This window comes from Ictidomys tridecemlineatus, chromosome 2 (assembly GCF_052094955.1).
Source record: "Ictidomys tridecemlineatus isolate mIctTri1 chromosome 2, mIctTri1.hap1, whole genome shotgun sequence".
NCBI lineage: Eukaryota > Metazoa > Chordata > Mammalia > Rodentia > Sciuridae > Ictidomys > Ictidomys tridecemlineatus.
In genome coordinates this window covers 82,554,421-82,578,650 of record NC_135478.1, presented here as the reverse complement: position 1 = coordinate 82,578,650, position 24,230 = coordinate 82,554,421, and the positions used below count along the sequence as shown (strand labels likewise).

At 44.6% G+C, this 24,230-nt stretch overlaps 1 protein-coding gene across 1 annotated transcript in view; it reads left to right on the top strand.

Moving 5' to 3' along the window:
* Positions 1 to 24,230, top strand: part of Suds3 (SIN3A corepressor complex component SDS3) — a 34,136-nt gene that overhangs the window by 6,172 nt on the left and 3,734 nt on the right. The window contains exons 4-11 of the mRNA XM_005336825.5: positions 799 to 870; positions 3,382 to 3,401; positions 4,772 to 4,928; positions 12,648 to 12,743; positions 13,964 to 14,025; positions 14,178 to 14,199; positions 15,436 to 15,541; positions 21,720 to 21,804. Of these exons, the coding sequence (XP_005336882.1) occupies positions 799 to 870; positions 3,382 to 3,401; positions 4,772 to 4,928; positions 12,648 to 12,743; positions 13,964 to 14,025; positions 14,178 to 14,199; positions 15,436 to 15,541; positions 21,720 to 21,804 (620 nt within the window). The remainder of the gene's footprint in view (positions 1 to 798; positions 871 to 3,381; positions 3,402 to 4,771; positions 4,929 to 12,647; positions 12,744 to 13,963; positions 14,026 to 14,177; positions 14,200 to 15,435; positions 15,542 to 21,719; positions 21,805 to 24,230) is intronic.

The window sequence follows — 24,230 nt, the reverse complement described above, 5'->3', positions numbered from 1 at the left end:
AAATTTGGGATCCTGATAATGAGCTGCTTTGGAGAAGAACAGTGAATGAGCGAGATTTTCAGAAGCCTTCTGGTATTGTCACTAGCCACATGTGGCTTTTTGCATTTAATTAAATTGATAATCTGGTTTCTCAGTGGCATTGACCATATTTTAAGTGCTATAAGAGCAACATGGCGCTAGCTGCTACCCGGTGGATGGTACAAATATGATACATTTGTACCATTTCAGAAAATTCTGCTGGACGGCCTTGGCCTAGACCCTATTGCAGAAGGTACTTTTTCCAGGAAAGGGAGGTCTATCGCCTTGGACTATAGGAGCAAGTGACCAGAATCACGTGGTGGAGTGTCTGCACACCTCCAGTCCCCCCGCCACTTCACTTCAGAGTTCTGTTTATTTTTGGTACCACAGCTTGAACCCAGGGGCACTTTGCCACTGAGCTGCATCCCCAGCCCTTTTCATATTTTTTGTTTTGAGACAGATTCTTGCTAAGTTACCCGGTGGGACTTGAACTTTTGATTTTTCTGCCTCCGTCTCCGTAGTTGTTGGGATTCCAGGCTGCCGCCTGTGCACTCACTTCACTAGGAGTTTCGATGTACCAAGGCGGGGCACTGTGCTTAGGCCCCCGGCAGGGCCTGCTGTGTGCCTTAGCTGAGGACCAGAAGCCAGTTAGCTCTGCTCAGCTGTGGCTTTCTTGGGAGTTAAAACTGTCATGATTGGTGTGAGAAAATAATTTTAAGAGACAAAATTTAGAGTAGATTGATCTTTAAAATCACTATCTGCTTTATAAATGGCCATCAGGAACGTTGCAGGAGTATCAGAAGAGAATGAGAAAGCTGGATCAGCAGTACAAAGAGAGGATCCGAAACGCAGGTGAGGCTCTGCAGATTCACACCTTGTCAGCCCCGTCATGTGGCCCCGAGGGCATCTTCCATATATATCCTAGACATTTCACTGCTGGGACAGGATGCCAGTAGTCACAGGAATCAGTCGGTGGCTTCCTGTAGTCAAGTGGCTCTCCCGGGTGCCCCAGGAGTAGTCTTGCACTTTTTCGTATTTATTTCTGTGGCTGACTTAACAGACAGTCAGAGGGGAAAGGATTGTGGGTCATTTCATACCCAATTAAATGTTTCTTCTGGAGTTCTGTGCTTTGGGGTGGGGAGGTGTCCTCTTGTTATTTCCCAAAATATCCTAAGCATTTAGGAGGAGGAGCTTGCTTTCGGGCTGTTGGACGGGGCAAGTATACTCACTCAGCCTGTCTGTTGGACATCTGCATGGGAGCACTGTGAGCAGCATGAAGTTGTAACACATTGTCCTTGACTTAGGGAACCTGCTGTTTCATTGACAAAAGCTATCCACACGAGCAGTTAAGGAATAAAGAAAGTAAGAAAGTAAGATTCGACAATTGTTCTAAATTGTATGAACAATTCTTGAGCTTACAGGAAATTTTTTTATGTGTGCTAAATTTTAAAAGTGCGTCACCAGCCAGCATTCTGAGTGCCAGCAGGTGTTTGTTCCCGTCGTGGGAGAAGTAGTTTTGGGTTTTAAAAGAAGGTCTGAGTGCCACTCCTTGTGCTTTCCTGTTGAGTTCCATCCAGTGACTTTCAAGCTTCCTGTTGTGGAAACCCTTGTCCTCTCCACCTAGCAAGAAGGTGTGCGGTGTGCACCAGCAGATAGGAAGGGAGCAAAAGAGGGTGGGTGCTGGGAAAATGGAACTGCAGCCATTAGCCCTCTGCCCACCCACATCCTGCCTGTCCCTGCTGCTGGCGCTGTCCACTCTGAGTTCCCAGGCGCCTCCTTGGGATAGCATTAGAATCGGAAGCCGTCTTCCTAGGGCTCCCCTTTACAGATGGAGGAGGTGGCATTGTGGAAGGAGAAGGGCCTACATTCAAGCCACCCTCATCACGCTGGGTCAGTGTCTTTAAACAGGTTATTGGTTCTTGAAGCCTCAGTTTCCCTGTCTGTAGAGGGGAGTACGAATTGCCCAGGGAATTGGCTTAGGATGTAAATAAAGGAAAAAAAATTGAAGTGAGCCATTTTTCCTAAGCTGGAACAGCAGGGTGGGTATTGAGTTGTTTTTCTTAATTCATGCCGACTCTCAGTGCTGTCCTTGTGTTATTTCATAAACACCTCTTCCTCCCAGCTGAACATGCATAAGAGCTCCTAAATCAGTCATGACTTGAGCTTTAAAAAACACATTGCATGCAGAGAAAATCCACCTGATTTTGTTGTATCTGGTCTCTGGCTGCTTTAAAACAACCACCACCAACTTTTAAGTGCTAAGTGTCATTTGACTTGGTTCAGGTGTGATTTCTCGGGTGGCTCAGGACTTGGAAATGTCTGGTCCATTCAGTCCGAAGCAGGCATAGGAGTGAGCATGTTGGGCTAGGTGTGCTTGGGCTGCGGTGCCCAGTGACTTCCAGGGCCAAAGTGATAAGGACTTCTGGGGGTCAGAAAATTTTCTCAGTTAATTGTTTCCATTTAACAGGTTGGGGCTTTTAATCTGGGGTTCCTGGAACTCTGAAAATTCTAGAACATGTACGAGTGTGCTTTTTTCCTTGAGAATGGGTCTAAAGGATATATCAGGTTTGCAAAGGGGACCATTTTAAACGGAAGACGGCAGCCTTGGAGTTACTGGTCCTCCAGCAGTCCTTGTGGACCATATGTAGCAGGTCCACTGTCACCCAGAAAAGCTCAGAGGCCAAAGACCTATTTTGTTTAAAGTAAAGGGTTTATAGAGGGGCTTACGGGGGATAGGCTGCTGGGTAGACGATTACTACCACCGGCAGACAGATGCTGAGTAAGTCACTGGATACTGCTGGGGGTACCTTGAGTGTGTCTGCTGGGGCTTGATGAATGAAAGGGCTGCCTTAGATCAGAGCTGGGCAATGTGACTGGGGAGGCCTGGTGGTATTGTTGGCAGAGGCATTGGTGTGGGCAGAGTATAGAGGCCTGAGAGTAAAGTCCCAGAAAGCCCAAGAACCTCTGTTGTCTGGATTTCCCTTGTCACAGAGAGCTTCACACCCCATGGGACCATGGGCGTGGACTCTGTCCAGGAGTCGAGTTGCTTCCTGGCCTGTCCTGCAGTCTCTGGGACTGAGGGACGTGGAGGGAGGAGTGGCTTATTTAGCAGTTTGGTTCCACAGCTGGCTTTGGCCCTCAGGCAGAGCTGCCAGAGCTATTTCTGTTGAGGGCCACATTTTGACGCGACACGGGTGCTGTTTGCATCCTCCCTTCATGTATATCAGCACTTTACTGATGAAAACATTTGCTTTGTGTAATTTGCTTTCAGAAAGCAATTACTGCTTCTAAATGAATCCAACATCCCTGTCTAAAAAGGTGACACAGCCTCGGGAATCTAATTGCAGTTTTCATCTCTTTCAGAACTCTTCCTCCAGCTGGAAGTGAGTACCACGGGATCCGGGTTTGTAGTCTGAGACTGGAATTTGACTCTGCCTATCTGGTGGCCTTTCCTTCTGTTACCAAGTAGATGGCTTGGAAGCCTTTGCCACTGTTCGGTTTGACTGAAGGACACTTGATCCTGATTAAGATGTTCCGTCTATTCTTTGTTGTTGGGCAGCCTCTGTGCATCACAGGGAATTGGGGACACTCACACTCCACTGCTTTTTTGCTGGCTTTTAGCTTCTGCCAAAGCCCTTTGAGAGTATGTCTTGAGTTGTGGTGGATGAATAATTTGTTATTGGTCCTCAGTGCAGCTTCTGAATTGGCTCAACAGTTCCACGTACAGCTGAAACTTTCTGGGCCAATAGGAAACATTTTGAATGTTTTCTTTCACTCCACAGAGACCCCAGTGCTGCCGCCACATCAGGCACAGTGCTGTGTTTGGGACGAAGCTGGGTCTCGGATGTTGTGCTGCTGCTGGTGGCTGGTGGGGGTTGCTTTGGAGAAGGTCACGGTTTATCAGAGCTGTATTACTGGAAACCATTGTAGTAATGAAGTCAATTCAGCGCATGTGACCATAGCCTAGAGATTCACACAGCCCAGACCATGCCCCCTGCAGGTCCCTTGTCACAGCACAGTGGTGAGATAGTAAAAGTGACTGCTTACACAATTTTTCTTAATATTTATTTTTAGTTGTCGATGGACCTTTATTTTATTTGTTTATATGTGGTGCTGAGAATCGAGCCCAGTGCCTCACACATGCTAGGCAAGTGCTCTACCGCTGAGCCCTGGCCCCAGCCCTGCAATTTTTATCTCAACGTCTCTGAATCCTGCAGGATTCAGGCTCCTAATCAATGATCTACTGTACTTGTTCATTTCTCACTGTAAGAGTCGAAACTAGCTTGCAGTCCCACTAACAGTGTATGCATACTCCCTTTTCTCGCATTCTCGTCCACGTTTATTGTTACTAGTTTGTGTCATCGGGCCATTATATTGTGTAAGTAATTTTCAAGATAGCTACTTCATTTGGAATAAACTATTTTCCTTAAAATTATGACTTTAAAAGGGATTATTTACTGTCCTTGAGAAATTTATGTTGTATTAACATAAAAGCTATAAAATTTGAGGCGTGGGAGAGGGGAGTTACCTCATAGCAAGTGTGGATACTGACATGCGAGTGGTGGTCTTGTGTCCTTCCTCCCCCCTCCCCGGGCCTTGCCCTCAGACCCCCTTTGCTCTCGTGTGTCAGTGAGATACCACTTGTATTTCTGGGGAAGGGGTTTTCTTTGCTGTTGAGGACAGAGCTGGACTTCGAGTTGGAGCCCTGGATGCCTGGCTGTGTCCCCCTAGCCTGTATTTCTCTTTTACTTAGACCGAGCAAGTGGAAAGAAATTACATTAAGGAAAAGAAGGCAGCAGTGAAAGAATTTGAAGACAAGAAGGTTGAGCTGAAAGAGAACCTAATTGCTGAACTAGAAGAAAAGAAGAAAATGATTGAAAATGAAAAGCTAACAATGGAACTGACTGGAGGTATGAAACCCAAGGGACGGGATAATAATCCCTGGGGACCCTAGGGCCCTGGTTGGGTGCTGTAATGACTACGTAGGTCTCAGACCTCCAGAGGAGAGCACGGGGAGGAGAGTAGGTTTTGACATCTCGGATCAGAGTTCTGGCTCCACCTTCGTCAAGCTCTTCCTCAGCCGTAAAGTGAGGCTGATCGAATCTCGTCTCATAGTATTGTGGGTAGAAATACAGGTGCCTAACGTAGTGACCTCTGCATGACAGGTGTTCAGTAAATGGCAGACCTTTAATAGTAATCGCACGCTCTGGCTTGTGCTTTACTTAATGCCTGTGTTGACTGTCATTTGGTGGTCTTCCTGAATCACTTACCCCCGTCCACCTGTGGTGATGGGGGCACTCTCTCTGCTGTTTTTTTCAGTCACCTTAATTAAGCAAGGGCATCATATTCCTTTGACCTTGATGTGAGAACAGTGGCTCTGGGCTGTATCATCTGTGCTATTAGATCTCTGCCCTTAGGTGTTAATGTTCAGAAAGCGTTTGTGCCATTCCAGCAGGGTAGCTAAACTTAACTCTTCTCTTGTAAAGGGAGTGAAGTTACATGAGACTCAGTGCCAGTTCCTCCCTAGCCTTCTAGGATTCAGTGATCTGCATATGGGAGCTCGGCAGGTTGGAGGCAAGTTTCAGAGAGAGGCAATATGGCCGACTCTTCTGTTGCCATATGTAGTCTGATGAGTCCTAGAAGGATGCGGGGAATTGGCGTGAACCGCCTATTTTGAACCTGGCAAATACCACAGAGCAAGTCAGCAGTGAGTTTGTCACCTGGGTACGAGTAGGTGGCATCTGCACACTCCAGAATTTAACTTCCATGGTCATTTTCAGAAGGTCCTGGGGCTCTACCAGGTCTTATTTTAATGGGGTTCCGTAGGAAGTACAGTGTTTGTATGGAAGTCCTCTGAGCTGACTTGAAACAATGTAACCAGTTAAGAAGTAACCTCCCTATATATTTTGGGTTCTGTGAACCAGCTTGGCCCTCCAGTTGACACAGTCTTTTGGCTCCAGTCCCCATGATACCCTGATGAGAATGAGACTGTGTCTGGAGCTGGAGGGGGTCCGACTTGTGACAGATCTCTCCTTTGGTGGTTTCCTCAGTGAGAGACTTGGCAAAAGGAGCGAGTTCCTTGAAGACCTCTGAAAGCAGCTCAAAAATGCTTTTTTTTTTGTGTCGTTTTGGCAAGAATACATATGAAAACAGCATCTTCAGACAGCACTGTCTTGTTCCTGTTGAAATGCTTTTTTAATTAGATGGCTAGCACTGCAGTGCCCTGTCTGGTACCAGTCTGCTTGCCTGTTTCCTGACCCACACACTGTTTTCTTTGATGGTGGCTGTGACTGGCATTGATGCCTCATCGCTCTCTGCTAGAGCCACCAGATGCTCGGGAGTCTTCATTAGGCTAGTGGGAAATATTGTCCGTTTATAGCTGCTCCCTTTCCATCTGCAGGGAAGGGTATTATCACCTTACCTGTGATTTGGCATCCTAATTATTGACAAGCAATGGACATTATTTAGCCAGCTAGTTTTACAGCCAGAATCTTATCTGGGGCAGGAGACATCCTCAGTGACTTGAAGCAGAACCTGCAAGGGTAGAAAAGACAAATATATGCAGTGAAATCATTTGTAACAAACACACACAAATTACAGAAGTGTCTAAAGCTAGCCATGAGCATCAATGGTGCTGATGTCCTTCCTCAAGCCATTTGGTACCCTTGGTATGGAAAGTGCTGCCAAGGTAATGATAGGTGTGGAAAGAAAAGGCACTGGAGCTGGGAGGATAATGAGCTCTCCACAGATGGTGCTGCTATGGTGCTGGATTAAAGGCTGATTTCCTCCCTCTAATTGAGTGACTTACTTCACCTTGGTGGATTGATGCCCAATATCAGTGTTGCCCAGCACTGCCCAGAAAAGACATTTCTTAAAGTCTCTTTTTCTGTTTCAACGTGAAGATCTCTTTAAAACAAAGCAGGAGGATCATAGGTTCGAAGCCAGCCTCAGCAACTTAGCAAGGCTGTACGCAGCCTAGTGAGACCCTGTCTCAAAATAAAATTAATAAAAATAAAAAGGGCTGGGGATGTGGCTCCATGGGTAAGTGCCCTTGGATTCAATCCCCAGCCCCCCCCCCCCAAGAAAGTAGAATAAGAGGCTGATGAGATGTGAAGCTTTGTCCCAGGAACCCATTGAAAATGGTTGTTATCCAGTGGCACGGGAGCCGTCACAGCCTTCCTGGGAATAGCAGAAGTTACTCTCAGAACCCAAACCTCTTCTGAAATCTGGGCTGCGGGCCACGTGGTATACGGCGGTGGAGAAGCTCCAGGATGCTTGTCTGTCACTGCTGCTGCTGCCTTAGCATGCACCTGGGTCTTGATGGGCAGACTCTGTTTCAGGCAGACAGGGGCAAGCACTCACCTGCCAGGGCTGCCGAGGATGCTGGTCACCCCACACTTTGAGTAGTGAGGTTGTAGATAAAATTACCTGAGAGTGAGTTTTCTCTAATGTTGAGGCCAAGATTATAAGTAAACCACTCAATCAATGAGAACCTAGTGAACTTTGAAATGTGTCATACTTAATTCATTTTTCTTCTTGTCATAGAGTTGTCTCCTTTTCTCCCTTCTTCCAACAGCTTGCTAACTGCCACTTCATTTTTTCTGTTGTAAGTTCTTGCTCACCAGGGACTTCTTTGAACCCTGAGGCCCCTGTGGAAGCTACTCAAACCTCATTAAAGCCTGTGAGTTTCTTTTGGAAAAAACTGGATTTAGCCAGGCATGGCGGTGCATACCTGTAATCCCAGCCATTCAGTAGGCTGAGGCAGAAGGCTTGCAAGTTTGAGATCAGCCTGGGCAACTTTGCAAGACTGTCTCAAAAAAAAAGAAAGAAAGAAAGGACTGACATATAGCTCAGTGGTTCAAGTACCACTGAGTTCAACCCCCAGAACTGCCCCCACCCCCCGCAAAATACTAGATTCATAACTAGTACATGACTCATTATGATGTCAAATTAGAAGTCTCATTTTCTGAGCACCTATCCAGTGAGGCATTGTGTAAAAACCTTAGAGCTACCTACCGCTGCAGGCTGACAGACCTGGGGGATCCTGGCTTTGTCTACTAACTTAGTTGAAGTGGGAGTTCCTCCTTCAGCAAAGAGATGATAGAACCTGTTATGGGGAGAGGGCCAGAGAGGAGGTGAGGTGTGCTTGCGAAAGTGGCTGGCAGGACTTGGGAAGTGCAACCCATTTAGTTTGGGTAGCTCTACTTGGGTGTCGTCATACTGAGTTTACAGATGGCAGAGCTGACTCAGAGGTGGAGCCATTTGCTCAGTCCCCCACAGAGCTACGTAGTGCTGAAGCCAGGATTTGTCTGGCTGCAAGTGGATTCTCTTAACCACCATATTATACTGACTTTTCCTGGTAACAGTACATGTGATAGTAAGTGAATCACAGAATTTGGCTGATGAGTAAGGTCCCTGTACTCAAGGGGCTTATGTTCTGATAGTTATAAAACTGACACAGCCTCCACGTCTTTCCCAGCGTAAGGTGGTTTGGAGAGAGAGGGCCCTCAAACAAAGGTAAAGATTTGACCGAGTGATTTTAAAACTGTAAGGTAGTGTGGCTGGACTGTGTAGGAGGAGAGTCTCCTATAGTACACAGAGATGCCAGTGAGGAGCGCCCTGAGTCAAGGCCAGGGGACGAGGTCCTGCACAATACCTGGCAAGGGAGAAGGGAGGAAGAGATTTGGATTTGGGATGGGGTGGGTTCTCCTTGGAACATTCTTTCTGCTGCTGACTGTGGAATCCAGGGTGTTCTGGTGGTTGAGATGTAAGAAGGAGGGCTCAGTTGGTTCACTCTTTAATTGTCAACCCTTCCTTGTGGGCAACTTTGGCCTAATGGAGGTTGGTCCCTTAATTCCTATTTCGATTTGAATTGCAAGGAGCTGACCTTGATTCTCTTTTTGACCCTGGGGAATGAACCCAAGGGTGTTCCACCACTGAGCTCATCTATGGCCCTTTTATTTTTATTTTGATTCAGGATCTTGCTCAGTTGCTGAGGGTCATGCTAAGTAGCTTAGGCTGGTCTCACACTTGCCGTCCTGCTGGGATTGCAGCCAGGTGCCACCATGCCCAGCTCCTGACCTGGATGGTCATTGCATGCTCTCACCTCCAGTTTGTTTCCACCACGGCAGCACTGATTTGTGACCCCAGGGTGAGCCTGTCGAGGGCCAGGGTTGTGCTGGGCCTCAAACTGACCCCGTGTTGCGATGCCCCTGGTTTGGAGGGGTTGCCAGTCGGCTGCAGGTTTGCTTGCAGTGACTTTTTTTCCTACCATACACATCTTGTTTCTTATGGATCCTTCTTTGAATCACTGCCACTCGTTTTCCCCCCAATAGCTGAACAGATATGAGCTTGTTTTTTCCTAAATTTTTGTTTTTAATTACACATAATTGTACATGCTTATGGGTGCAGGAATGTTTTGATACATACATTGACATTGGGTAGTACTCACATCAGGTCATAAGCATGTCCATCAACTCACACTGTCTTTCCTTTGGGTAAAGAACATTCAAAATCTGACATTCTGGTAGCTGTTTTGAAATACTCCATATAATATTGTTAATCGTAGACGCCTTATTGTGCAGTAGGACCCCAAAGCTTACTCCTCTGTCCAATTGGAGCTTGGTGATGCCCTCCCCTGCGCTATGCTGCTTCTTGAGGTCAGCTTCTTCAGATTCCACGTGAGGGAGGTCCGTAGGAGCTTGTTTTAGTGGTTAGGCTGTATTAAAATGAAGCTTTTATTGCAGTTGAATGCTGCAGGCAGGTGAGTTGTTGGAAATGAGTGAACAGGCCTAAGAAAGTGCAGAACAAGAGGCCAGTCGGTAAACTGGTAATCACATGTCAATTGCAGGAAATGATCGTCAGGGATCTCTCCCCAAAGGGACTGTGTTGTGATGACTGCCTATCTCTAATCCAACCTGTGCTCCCGTTTCTTAGCAGGCAGGCCCGGTGCTACCCAGGTGGGTGTGAGGATGCCTGTGTTTGTCAGGTTTTCTGGTGAGCAGAGCTCTAGGAGTTGTGCTATTAAAGGTCCTTTATGGGGTAGTGTGGAGAGGAATGGTTTCCACATAAACTTCCCCCAAGACTGGCTTGATTGTTAGATGTTCTGTGGGATTCTACAGATAGTATCCCCTCTCAAGCAGATCTTTGAAGAGTCCTCTGGATCAGAGACACTTTTTAATTTTGGCCAGTTGGAGGTGTTTGGGGGTTGGTGCTCGGTGTCTGAAATTCCCTGCTCAGGGATCTTCTCCAGGGTGGTCAGAGTCCAGGATCTGAGCTTCACTTCTGGAAGCTGGAGTTTCATCAGTGTCCTCAGCTTGAACCCCTAAGATTCTTATCAACTGAACTCGTTGGAGGCTGGTGTTGTAAACTCAGTAAGCCCTCTGTTGCATACAGTAGAAATAGAACTGACAGGTAGATTCAGGCCCTGCTGGCCAGGCCAGCCCCTCTCCTTTTTTGAAAAATTTCAAAGCCAACTAAGCAAAGCTGGAATTGGAGCAAGGTGACTTGGTGGCATGTGCCTTATTGGAGTTGTGATGCGTAGCTTGCTCTCTCCATTAATCACTTCCTCATGGCCACCGGCCAGCACTGCCTTCTGCTGTCCCCCCTTTCCTAGGTGATGTGAGAGACTTGCCGATGGATTTTAGGGCTTCTCCAGAGCACCCTGGTTCGGCAGGGGTAGTCTTGTATGGAATTCTTCAGGTCACTGCCATGACCAGGCTAATTCAGTGGAGCTATTTTCACATTTTACAAGAAGAATTTGATTGTATTTTCTGGTTTGTGCCTGATGCGTTATGATTTTCTGAGTTTAGTGGCCTGATTGAACTGCTGTCCCCTCGGCTCCCCCTTTCTCTTGGCTTCTTTCCATTGGGTGCTGCCCACCCTCCCCACGCTGCAGTCTGGGCAGCCCGCAGAGCAGGGTGCACTCGGCCACTCTCTGGTGGACAGGATGTTCCCTAATGTTCGTGGGCTGCCTCCTCCTTTCTCTGGCTCGCTCTTGGGTTAGGTTCTTTTCATACTTTGGTTTCCAAGTTAGGTCTGCGTGTTGCAAGCCTCACAGTGGATACTGCTGCTTGGTGTAGTGGGTGGCTTCTATTTGACTGTTTGCACCTTGTCTTTTGAAAAAGACCTCTGTAATTTTTTCCTCCTTGAAAATATGATAAGAAGAGCCAACCTCCTTTCAGTTCTTGTCACCTCAGGCACTGTGCTCAGGGCTTCTCCTGTGTCCTCTCATGCAGTCGTCACAGTGCCCCACAAGGGAGGATGTGCTGGTGTTTCCATCCTCTGGATGAGGGGGTTGGGGACGTGGAGCATCTACACAGCCAGCTTCTGGATGCTCGGCTGCTGCAGGGTCTCAAGCCCATTTAGGGTGGTAGCCCTGCTCCTGTGACGGTGCTGTGCCACCAGCCAGCGAGTGAGTAAGAGGAGAAAGGTGGCATCTGAACAGAGAGAAAGGACTTTCTTTTAGGAAGAAAGCTTCCCCCTCCCCAGGGGTGTGGGTGCGAATCCTCTTCCTTCTTCCCCCATCTCATTAGGCCAGGGTTCCTATATCACCTCCATTCCACTACAGGAAATAATTCAGTGTCACCCATTTCTTTTGAAGAGCAGCATGCTGAAACACTTTTGACGCCTCACTCTAAGGCCCTGCACCCTTATCTCATGATCATTCTGAAGAAGACTTTGTGCTGACTCTGCTGTGTGCCAGGATTATTGCTAGGTGCTGGGGTGGAGACGGATTTCATGCTGTGGCGGAATCCCAGCATCTGACGGGGAGCAAGTTCCACTGGGTGTGGCGTTTGGTGCGCTGGAGGGTTGCACAAATGCCCTGGTACTGGGGAGAGGGAATGTGTGGGTCACAGGAAGGACTACTGAGCAGGCCCATATCTTCTTCTCTAGGAGAAGAGAGAAGGCCTGTCAGAAAGTCAAGAAGAGTGAAAAGAGTCTTTGTAATGTGCCTTCATTGTATCATTTTTGAAGTCAAGTAGCCATCAAAGGTTATAAAAGAAAAAATTTTTAAGTTTGTAAATAAAGACTTACTAAAAAATGCTGGCATCGAGGCCAGTGGCCTTAAAAGAGCCTTTTGTGCTAGTGGCTATGCGCATCCACCCTCTGGGAACAGCGGCAATCAGTCCCATGAGGTGATGGTGAGGTTCGTCTTCCCAAGAGTTCACAACTCTGGCTTCCTAATTTGAGAGGAGCAATTGTCCCTAGATTTTTTTTTTTTTTTTTGTCGATGGACCTTTATTTTATTTATGTGTGTGTGGTGCTGAGAATTGAACCCAGTGCCTCACACATACTAGGCAAGCGCTCTGTCACTGAGCCTCAGCCCCAGGCACATAACCCCTTGTTTTTGAGGGTGCTGGGGAGATTTCTACAGTGGCCATAATGTTAGACTCCAGGGCTGGATTTCTGGGAGGGATGTGGACCTAGTACTGCTGGTTTGAATTTCATATGCACAGACCTTCTTTAAAGTCTGATGTGGGTGTCTGGCTTGGGCCAGGTGTAGACAGGACATCTGAAGTACAGTGATTCTGATTGGGTGGCCTAGGGCAGATATTCTTACACTGTAGGAATTCTTACTGACCTCCAGTGGGAATTGGATATATTGACCCATTCCGTTTTTGCCATAGATTCTATGGAAGTGAAACCTATCATGACCAGAAAGTTGCGGAGGCGACCAAATGATCCTGTCCCCATCCCAGACAAGAGGAGAAAACCTGCTCCTGATATCCATTTGCTTCAAGTTTCAATCACTTCTTTTTCCCTTAAGACTATTGACTCTCTTATTGATCCATCTGATAGAGTATATGTGGGCATTGTCCTGCAGAAAAAAATATTTGGTGGAAAAGCTTATGTAAAATTTTTATGACTGGGTCAAGGGCTGGCCATATTGGAGTCCTCAGCTGCTACTTCTTTTAGTGGGAGATTTTATACCAAGGTATCATTTGGAAAGATACTTTATGTCCAATGTTGAACCTGGTTTTAACACTTAAGATTCAAGGGCAGTTGAAAATTTGATGTGTGTTAATTTTTCTACCTGTCAAATGAGGACAGTAGTATCAGATTTTGGGTATCTCAGTTATTTCATCCCTAAAATAGTGAGTTGCAAACTATTTTTAAATGAAAGCAAATGATATTTTAATCAACAATTAAAAGAACAAAGTTCTTTAATTTTAAAAATGGTTAATGAGAATGGGACACATGAAGAAAAGTGTTTTTTCTATTCAAGAGATAGTAAATTATAAGCGTGTGGCTCATTCCTGTAATCCCAGTGACTAAGGAGGCTGAGGCAGGAGGATCACCAGTTCAAAGCCAGCCTCAGCAACAGCTAGATGCTAAGCAACAATGAGACCCTGTCTCTAAATAAAATACAGAAAAAGGCTGGGGATGTGGCTCAGTGGTCAAGTGCCCCTGAGTTCAATGCCCAGTACTCTCCCTCGCCTCCCCCAAAAGAGATCATAAATGGATGTTTTTTCAGAATGGTTTGGTCATTTCACTTCTTTACCACCAGGAAAGGACATAACTTCAGGTTCCTTCACCTTTAAAACAGAATTTTAGTTGCTGTGGAAAACTAATCTTTGTGTTTGTGTATGTGTGTGTGTGTGTGTGTGTGTGTAAGTCTCAAGATATTTGGAACAAAAGCACTTTATAAATTTGGGACACAGTTATTTTCTATTTTCTGTGCTCTCGCTGTTGTTGTAGAGACCTAATGAGTCTTATTCTACCTCCTGCTAGTAGTTTGTAAGGTGGGGTGTGTGAATTCTTTAATATACTTGGTCACCATGACATTTAGCTGGAGAGTCAGCTTTCTGAGAAATAAGTTATTGCAAAAATGTCATTCTGAATAGTCATACCTTGTCAGTTCTGAACTACTAGTACCAGTTTGTTGATTTCTGTTTCCTTGGAAATCATACATGTTCGGATGCATTCCATTAACTCTCAACACCTCAGCTAAACTATTTGTTAACAGATGAACAGATCATGGAGGATCTGAGAACATTAAATAAGGTACAGTTTTATTCATTTATTTAAAAGCTCAGGCTTGACATGATTTCTTCACTATGTTCACATGATCCTTGTTAAGTCATTATGCCTCTGACACCTACAGTTATCCAAATGATTTTCTCTAAGATTTTTTTTTTTTGTTGTTCTTCCTACAGCTTAAGTCACCCAAGAGACCAGGTAAGTGCTTAATGTTATTGACATTTGTACAATCTTTTTATCATCTTGGAAAAGCATGTGAATACCTGTCAGGGAATTGTTGCAGTTTTCAGAAGTAAAGTGTTTGTTATTTGCTTGTGAGTGAAATTGAAGGGAATCTTAAGTGTACCTCACCCCGCTTTATTTTATTTTTTTAATCTGTTATTTTTGTCTTTTCCTTGGGATTTATTATAAAAATAGACATTTGATCAGCTGTTAAAGGTTTCCTTCTGTGTAGGCATTAGGCATGAGATTAAAGTTTCCAGTTTTGAAAATGAAACCAGAGAATTTTTCAGTATTCCTTACTTTCTGGAATTAAGTCCTTGGTATTGCTATACCAGTGACTTTTCATGGCCTGGTTCTCTGGTAAGGCTGTGCCAAGTCCCTAGGTATAAACGAGGCCAAGGCCCAGTCACTGTTCACAGTGATTCCTTCCAGAGCAGCACTTGAGAGTCAACCCTAGTTGCAAACTGGAATTCTAAGTTAGCAATGTCTTTTCTTGTACTAAGTGCTGTGATAAGTCACACGTTCCTCTACTTAGTCTTGTGGAAGAAAAACCCAGATTCTTCTTTCTCTAGATAATGTCTTCCTGTGGGCCCCTGTAGTCCACAGAGAAGTCCTGAGCTTCTGAGGCATGATGGGGAGGGTTATGTGAGTAAGTATGTACATTTAGATCATTTAAACCTACTTTATCTCTAAAAATGATTTAATTTTTAAGAGATTGTCATGATACTTGCCCTATTGGGCTTCTGATGGTCAATAGGATTTAATCCACCTCTAAGTGGTTTTGTGCATTTGACGTTGGCCTTCCTAAGCCTCCAGTTTCTCCTCTGTTCAGTGAGGTTAATCTGTGCCCTGCCTGTCTCTGGGAATGTTTTGAGGACAAAGTTTGGTGTGATGTATAAGAATTTTGTTTGTGCTGATCAGGTGTCCACACTAAGGTCTGCATCAATATGGTGACCTCCCAGGAGTGCACATGTTGATCAGTACTGGGGTCTTGCCTGTGCACAGCCACTGTACTCTAACCTGGGCAACATAGTGAGACCCCATCTCTTTAAAATGTTTTTTTGTGTGTTTAATTCCAAGGAGTTATCGCTGTAAGAACTTGATGGTGATGACTATCACCACACCCTAATGTGTCTCAGTTAAAGGATGGTAGCTGGTGGACGTACACGTTTGTTGCACGCTTAGTCATTTAACTGTCTCTGACTCCTCTAGCATCCCCATCCTCTCCTGAACACTTGCCTGCGACCCCTGCGGAGTCTCCAGCCCAGAGATTTGAGGCTCGGATAGAAGATGGTAAACTGTATTATGATAAGAGATGGTAAGTCATGAGAAAACAGGGACCACTCCAAAGAGCCATTCTGGGGCTTCCTGTGGTGGTTTCAGAGCATGCCTGCTACTTAAATTTTTAAATGGGATTCCACTTTTTGTCCTGTGTGTCACCAGCCGTTTGATAGACCTCTGTTAGGTTTCTGAAGACTATTTCCCAAAATGTGGGTGGTGGTCCCTTCCTCTCCGTGCTGCTGTCATCACACTAGAATTTGAAGCCTAATTTTTTTTTTTTTTTTTTTTTTTGCGGTGTCCCTGGCCCGTGGAGCCAGGGTACGCGTTCTGTTCTGCCTCCTATTAACTTTGGTCCTATGTGCTAAGGTTAATAGGTGTTCTGTGGATAAAAGATTGTGGTCATATCAGTTTAGGGATGATCATGTTAATTAAGATAAATGAGTTCCCTTCTTATCGCACTCTCTGGGTCTTGTCACATGCTAATGTGTGCTGTGAATTTCCAAGATGTTATTGGTGGTTTTTATTTGACAGCTGTACTGTTTTCTCATGCATTATCCTGCTGCCAAAGTGTTTCAGGAAACTTTCTTGGGGGAATTGTATCCTAAAACCTGACTCATTTAGATTGAAGACTGTTGAAACCTTTAGACTGCCAGTGTTTTTCATTGGAAAGGAAATGGCAAAGCAATAAGCGTAGAACCTTAAGAGCTCATGCATTTATTCATTCAGCCAGCCTTGTGTGAGGCATCCACTGGGCGTTGGATCACCCTGGGCCCTGCCATCTTCTCGGCTCTTTTGACTCAGAGACAATATTTCTTCCTATTTGTTGTCCCTCTGCAGATAGCCTCTTACTCAGCTCAGGTTATAGGTATTCTTGTAGTTGGTTATGTCGAGAGTCTTTTTCTCAGTCCCTCTGTGCCCTCCGTAGTTATCATTTTTAATGGCTAGTAATAATGCCGAGTTTTAATACTTTTGTGTAGCCAAAAGTTCCAAAGATCAGGATAGTGGTTGTTTTTACTTTTTTGACTGTGTTTGTTTTTTACTAGGCATTGAACCCTGGGTGCTCTATCCTTAGCACTTTTTATTTTGTGCTTTGAGACAGGGTCTTGCTAAGTTGCTTAGGGTCTCAGCTCCTGAGCTGCTGGGTATAGGTAAGCGCCACCATGCCCGGCAACTTTTTTGAGTTTTATGTTGCTTTATGTTAGTTGATCACAATACAATATTGAATACACATTCCTCTGTAACCACGGGGGGATTGGTTCCAGGAACCCCCTCAGATGGTCAGGTCTCTTAAATCAAGTACTATAGAATTTGCATATAACCTAAATCCTTCTCCCTGTATATTTTAAATCTTCTCAGGATCACTTATAATAGTTAATATCAATGCTGTGAAAGTAGTTGTTACAATGTATTGTTACAAGAAAAAAATGTTCATTCCATACACAGTGTTGTTGTCGTCCCCCCCCCTCCCTACCCCGAAATATTTCTGATCTGTAGTTGATTGAAACACGGGTGTGGAACCTGCAGAACCAGAGGGTTAAGTGTTCTTTAGAAATGCTTAGAGATTTGGTCATGCCTGAAATAAATCATTTCCACCTAGTAAATAACAGTGAGTCAATTACCTAGCAGATGAAGGAGGTTTGCTTTGTCTGTAAGCCTGACCTTAGTGACTTCTGCCCCTGTAATTTGGCTGTTCTTGGGCATTCTTCAGTTGGTGTGGTATCTTAACGTTGCTCATCAGAACATATCACCACTAGGTGGCAGGCCCTGGCTGCTCATCACAGTGGGTCAAGATCAGATGAAAAATGTTTCTAATAATGAAAACCAAATAACCTTTAAAGATCAAGCCCACATATAGGAACTGCCTTTGAAAATGATGAGATTTATCACTAACATTTTTATGGATCTATGAGTCTTAAAGCCATGTGATATTTCAAATGATGTTCATTTTATAATTACATTGCTTCAGATCTTTCTCTTTCTTGACTTAATCCTTACGACTTTATGAGATGTGTCCTGAGGGTAAAGATGCAGTAAAATAAAATGCTTGGTGTTTTTTTTTTTTGGCAAAGATCTCCAGTGACTGGTGTTTCATAATGTAAACAAAGTGATTGGGCTTGATGATGTGTCAGAACTACTAAGCAGTGTGAAGGAATTTTCACCACCCTGCTCATATTAGCAGAAGACATTTGCAGAATAATGTCTCTGGAAGTGTTTTACTTTTTCAGTGAATTTTTAGTTATTCATTCTGCTGTTAAATATATTTTGGGAATGTTGTTTTCTTCATTATTCTGTGTGTTTTTCTTCTTTGGCCTTGGGAGTAAGGGTTCATGATGAGTCCCTTTCTTCCCTGAGACTTGTTGAAAGGATTCCTGGGGTCCTGGCCAAAGCTTTCACAGGGCTTTTGTATCCTTTTTTATCTTTGTTGCAGACACAGCCCATGGTGGAGAGATCAGGTGAATTTCTTGCATGCTGTGTCCAGTGACATGGCATATTTTGGTATAACGGTATTTTTGGCAAAGCATATTTCATTGAGTTTATTTTAGCAAAATAAGTCTTGAGTCAGGCTTCCCATCTTGGCATGAACACTTATCAAGCTACCTTTCATTTTGAAAGATAAGCATCTTCTCTTTGCCTGATCTTCAGTTGAGATTAAGACCTTTGCCTCCCATTTTGATCTGGGCTAATGACCCCTCTCAGGAGATATTGTGGAGTAGCTGTTATTTTAAATAGCTAACTGCTGGTGCTGGAGCTGCTAATGTGAATCATAAATGAAGTCACCACTTGCTCAAGTAGATTTCACCCTCCAGCTCTCAGCTGACAAAAAAGAATGTTAACTCCGAACAGTGAATATTTCCAACAGGCGTTGGGACCTCTGGAGGTTCTATAGCTGTGATGTGGATTCAGTTGTGGGAAGTGAAGTGTTAATGTCAGGATTGCTTGTAGATTCAGAATCCAATTACTTCCCACCTTGCTCCACTTTCAGATCTACCTGCTAAAGAAATTGCTTTCTTTCAAAATAGTGGTAGTCATTCTAGTTCGTTGGGTTTAATAGTAGAGGCACAGAGCTTCAAGAGCTTAATTGTTGGGATTCCCAGATCAGAATTTTCATTAGTAATAAAGTCAATTTGACATTTAGGTTCTATTCTCTGAGGTTGTTTAAGAATTTTTTTTTTTTCCAAGCAAGTGAGTTGTATCGTGTAAAATGGGCTAACTGGCAAGAGAAGACGTACATTTTCACTAAATTAGTTCTATTGATACTGCTTTTTAACATTTTTTTTCTAAATTTATTTTGAATTTGTTTCCCCCTTTATTAATTTTTAGAAATTGAAAAGTAAATTTATATATTAAGGCTATCTTTTGTTTGTTTTGGTTTATATTTAAAAACCCTAGAATTTTCAGAGAATTCAAATAATTGAATAGGTTTGCTATCTGGGGTTAATGATTCCCAGAGACCATTGTGTGGTGCATGAGAATCCCCCAAATGTCCTGGAGACTGCGGGTCAGTTGATTTGGAAGTTGGCTGCTCTGGGAAGTGTGCTGGCTGGCCAAGCACCACCGTGGAGTAAGAGACCAGAGATGTCGGCCACGCTGCCACCTTCACTCTTGATGTTCACTGTTGAGGGTGTTAGATGTTTGGGTTCTAAGCATAATTGAAGAAAAATACAACACATCTCCTGAGAACTGTTTGAATGGTGTTACAGAATTAACTGTTTGACAGAGTTTCCTAACATTTTTTTTTCCTCATCCATCTTATTTGTTTCTAATACCATAACTTATATTATTTAAATAATACTTGCTTATTCTAGGAAAAAGAAAGACATGCCATAAAAAATAACATTCTTCATTTAGTGTTACATTTTTATATGCATTTAATATACATTTTAATTTGTAAATTTACCATTTTTTCTTTGTGTATAGAGTGCACATCAAACGTGTTTTATTACAAACAAAGGAACAAAGGGGACTTTTTTTTTTCACTTGGCTTTATATTGAGCACATTTCCTCCTTACCATGACCTTTCTGTGTGTGTACTGTGGGATTCTGGAGGTTGAACCCTGGCCTCATGCATGCTAGGCAAGGGCTCTACCATGGAGCTAGGCCCCCCGCCCTTGACCTTTCTTCATTAAAGTGTTGAGAAAGTAGAATCAGAATGGCTTGAGGCTAGTTGCATGTTGTTATGTGTTTCTCTTTAGTACCTCATAATCCTCATAGGATAACTGAGTATTCTTCTGATTTTTATTCAAACCATAATTCAAGACATTGCTTTTTACGCATGAGAGTTGGCTTAAATGTGGGAAAGAAACCAAGGGAAGTTTTTGTGTTGTGGATCATTCGGCCTTTCCTCATGCATTGTATAATTTGATCTTGTGATATTAACTGTTTAGCATAACGAAGGTCCTCTGACCCAGTTTACCAACTAATACATGGCCAACGGCAACTTTATGTCTTGGATCTCACCCTGTCTCACTGTTGTAATTGCATTTATGACTTATTTTCTCTTAACAATGTTTTCAGAAAGTGAATATTGACTTGGAAACCTGAGTTTTCAGCTCTTAAGTAGCGGGTTAAAGAGCACTTAGAACCTAGGTTGGAAAGAGCTCACTGTGGGAGAGAAGTACAGCCTTTACTGAGATAGCTTGGCAGTAGAGTATTTCATTATACCAGCAAAACAGAATCTGCCTTCTTCCTCCAGAGGGATAAGAAGACACAGCGCTCTGCTGGGAGATGAGTTTTGGTGGAATGTACAAGAATTTGTGGATCTTTTTAGCTGGACATATGTAGCCAGCATGAACCAAAGATTATGTTTTTGTTTTTGTTTTTTTTTAAAGAGAGAGGAGAGAGAATTTTTTTAATATTTATTTTTTAGTTATCAGCGGATACAACATCTTTGTTTTGTATGTGGTGCTGAGGATCGAACCTGGGCCGCACGCATGCCAGGCGAGGGTGCTACTGCTTGAGCCACATCCCCAGCCCCAAGATTATGTTCTTGATTCAAGTGGAGCCGGCCCTGGGCAGGGCTGCCCACAGCGGGTCAGCTGATATATCCAGCTCTTGCAGTCTGGTGGCTGCTCTTCCACCCCGTTGTCCTGCTGGGTTTGGTCCAGGCTTCGTACCTTCCATCCTTGGCCTTGTCCGTCAGTTGGAAGTGGCCCTGTGCGACAGTAGGCCAAGAGAGTAATGGTGGGGGCCGGATTGGGGGCATGTGCCTTACCTATTCCATTCACAGCAGCTTTCCCCACTGTCTGGGCCAGATCGGGGTCCCTTAGCAAATGTCAGGACACCGGGCACTTCACCTAATGAGCATTTGCAGGTGTGGCACTTGATCTTCCCTCTCCCACTGCACTTGAAGCTCTGTGACAGCAGGGACCTGAGGCCCATGCACTGTCTGCCCCATCCTCTGGCATAGTCAGTGTTGCATAGTCAGAGCTGAATGAGTATTTTTTTTAATATATACTTTTAAAAATGTTTGTACCTTTATTTTATTCATTTATTTAAAAACTTTTTTTAAAATATATTTTTTAGTTATAGATGGACACAATACCTTTATCTTATTTATTTATGTGGTGTTGAGAGTCTATCCCAGGGCCTCACACATGCTCGTAAGCGCTCTACCATGGAGCCACGACCCCAGCTCCTTAATGATTACTTTTGAATGAATGACTAAAGAAGGGCTGAGTTCATCCAACCTTCTTGTTGATGACTAGTTTGGACAAATACAAAATAAATGACAGATGTTTAAGCCCATGTATTTATTTTGTCCAGAAAGTGGGAACAGAGGGCTGTACTTCAGTGGCAGAGAGTTTGCCTAACAAGTGTGAGGCACTGGGTTCGATCCTTAGCACCACATGAAAGTAAACAAAATAAAGTCACTCTGCCTCTCTATCACTATAAAGTGGGAAGAGAGATATTTTACCTCAAAATTTTTATTTTACTTTTGGAACTGGGTTATATAGTCCAAATCAAAAAGTAAATTATATTCTGACCCTTTCCTCATCCCCCTTTCCTCTTTTTAGAGGGGCCAAGGAACTTAAGTTTTGGATCCAGAAGATTAGGAGGTTACCCCGTCCAAGGATGGAAGTCTGTAAATGACACCTGGAATCCAGGCTCTTGAGTCATTCTGTGGACTCCTGCATTACATTTCTTACAGTGATAGCGTTTTGTTTTGTCTCCCCCCTCCACCCTGCCCTTTTCACATTGTGTCCTGTTTTTGGCAGGTACCACAAGAGCCAGGCCATCTATCTGGAGTCAAAGGACAACCAGAAACTGAGCTGCGTGATCAGTTCGGTCGGAGCCAATGAGGTAGGGCGAGTTTCTGCACCCTGAGGAAAGACAAATGAGCTCTTTGAAGTGTGGAAAATATGACAAACCTAAAATGAAGGTGCCACCAACAAAGCACGGTGAAGTCACGTCTCATGTGAGCGAGCTTCTGAGGTCAGCACTTTCAGACAGAAATTACGCACAGTCAGAAACACCCTTGAAAAATGCCTTCCGCCTGCTGTGAGGGTGCCTGCGACCTTGTGTTTTCCTGGTGGTGCTGGTGACCTCCCCAGGCCGTGATGGATTTGGGAGCCACCGAGCTAGACTGAGCAGGGCAAGTATGTTCATCTGTGGCTGCTTTCTAAGGTTGTCATCCACTGAGAATGGACCAGGCTGTGCCACTTACTCCGTCTCTGTGTTGCTGCCTCTCTAGGATTTTGATATGCACCAACAGGTTTGTTTCTCAATATGAGAATGCACAGGGGCCAGCATTGAGTTAAGTGCTCAATACGTTGGTGCTGGTCCAGCCAGCATGCAGCTCCCTGCCTGGTAGCCTCCTGAGGTGTCCTGCTGCGTCTCTGAACAGCAGGCTGCCAGGCTTGTGCCCTTGGTTGTTGGTCTCCTTGAGACACTCGGCAGGATCAGGTCCAGTTTTAGTTATGTGGTCAATACCCGAGGATGACGTGGCTGCCTGTGAGTTCTCCTGGCCCTTCATTAAGAGGATGTTGACAGTGTCTGTCTTGTTGGTAGTTAACAAAAAGTTGAAAACTTTAATAGCTAGATTGGCTTGATCTCTTATCAGGCACAGATGTCTGCAAAGAAATTGATTTTCACACGTCCACTCTCTGTAACTTATTTGTGCCAATGCGCAGTAAATCTAATGAAACTGGATTATGAAATAACTTAAGCCTCTTGTATTCTCCCAGTTTTCTGAATTGAAAATGCCCTCAAATGTGACTAGTTTGCAAAATGATTATTTACTTAGAAGTTAGGCAGAGCCTTCCAGATAAGTGAATGTCATTCTTCTTTGGGCTCAGGATCTGTGAGATTCGCCCAAGCCAAGCCAAACCAGAACCAGGACATCTAATAGAGGCCTAGTGTTCCTTGTCCAAGGGCGTCACCACTTCACCACAGAGCATTTGTCCCTGGCTGGCCGGGTGAGCTAGAAAGCCAATGTGGCTTCCTGGTCCCAAGCCCAGCTTCAGAACCAGTCTGTTATTCTCTTCTGTAATGCCTCAAGAAAAATAGAAATTCAGGTTTGACACCCTATCCCTTGTTCAGGATTGGCACTTTGTGTCACAAGGGAGTGACGGTAAGGTCTGATGGAGTGGTAGCACTGCAGCTGTGTTCTGGAGGGGAGAGGCCTCAGGCGTTGGAGGTGTGTGACTCTTATGGTGGGAATAGTTCACATCCCCTGCTTAGAAGTGTTTCAGCTTCTCGGCCCAAAGCCTAAATGACACTGAGCTCTGTGGCTTTGCATTGCTCAGCTCTGGGCAGGTTTGGTGGGTGGGTCTGAATGTGTTGGTGACATTGCCAGTTCAGCCCTCTGTGGAGTCAGTTTTCAGTTTAAAATGGTTCCTCAAGGTCCTTTAGAATCTCAGCTTCATGTGAAATCTTTAACTTGCTTCACTTTCTAAAAATTTTTTTATTTATTTTGGGGGTATTAGGGATTGAACCCAGGGTGCTTTACCCTTGAGCTACATCCCCAGCATTTTTGAGGCAGGGTCTTGCTAAATTGCTGAGGCTGGCCTCAAATTTGTGGTCCTCCTATATTAGCCTCCCAAGTCATTGGCATAATAGGTGGGTGACACTGTGCCTGTTTTTTTTTTTTTTAAACCTGGTTTGGAAATTGAACCCAGGGCCTCATGTATGCAGGGCAAGAGCTCTACCTCTGAGCTATATCCCCAGCCCAACTTGTTTCATTTTTAAACCAGTGTGTTTGACTTTAAAGCCTCTCTCTTGTGTTTAATAATCACATTGAAGAAGTTGAGATGAAGCTGAGAATATGCTTTTTTAAAAACCTGAGACCCTAGTCGGGGAAGGAGATCCATTTATAAACTTCTACGTATGGCTTAGGTGCAGACCTTTCAAAACATGGTGCTTTCAGCTCCACTTAATTGCTCCTTCAGAGAGCAGGCTTTATGGAGAACAGCCAGGGCTGTGATATCAGGCACCAGCGTCACATGGGGACAGGCAGCTCTGCCTTGCTGAACCTGGTCTTCTCTGCAAAATGGGGCCCACAACAGTGCTGCTTCCTTCCAGGACTGAGGGGAAGCAGCCGAGTAGGATCAGCGCAGTGGCATAGTGAGCGCTGGTAGCCCTTCCTCGCTTGCTCAAGTGACAGCAGTGGCAGCTCCTCTCCCCGTCCCTGGCTACAGGAGGCCACTTACTGAGTGCACTTGTCAGCTCTGGCAGTCCCCCTGCTGCAAGAGTTCATTCCCAAGTCCACAGAAGAGTGCAGCTGTCCT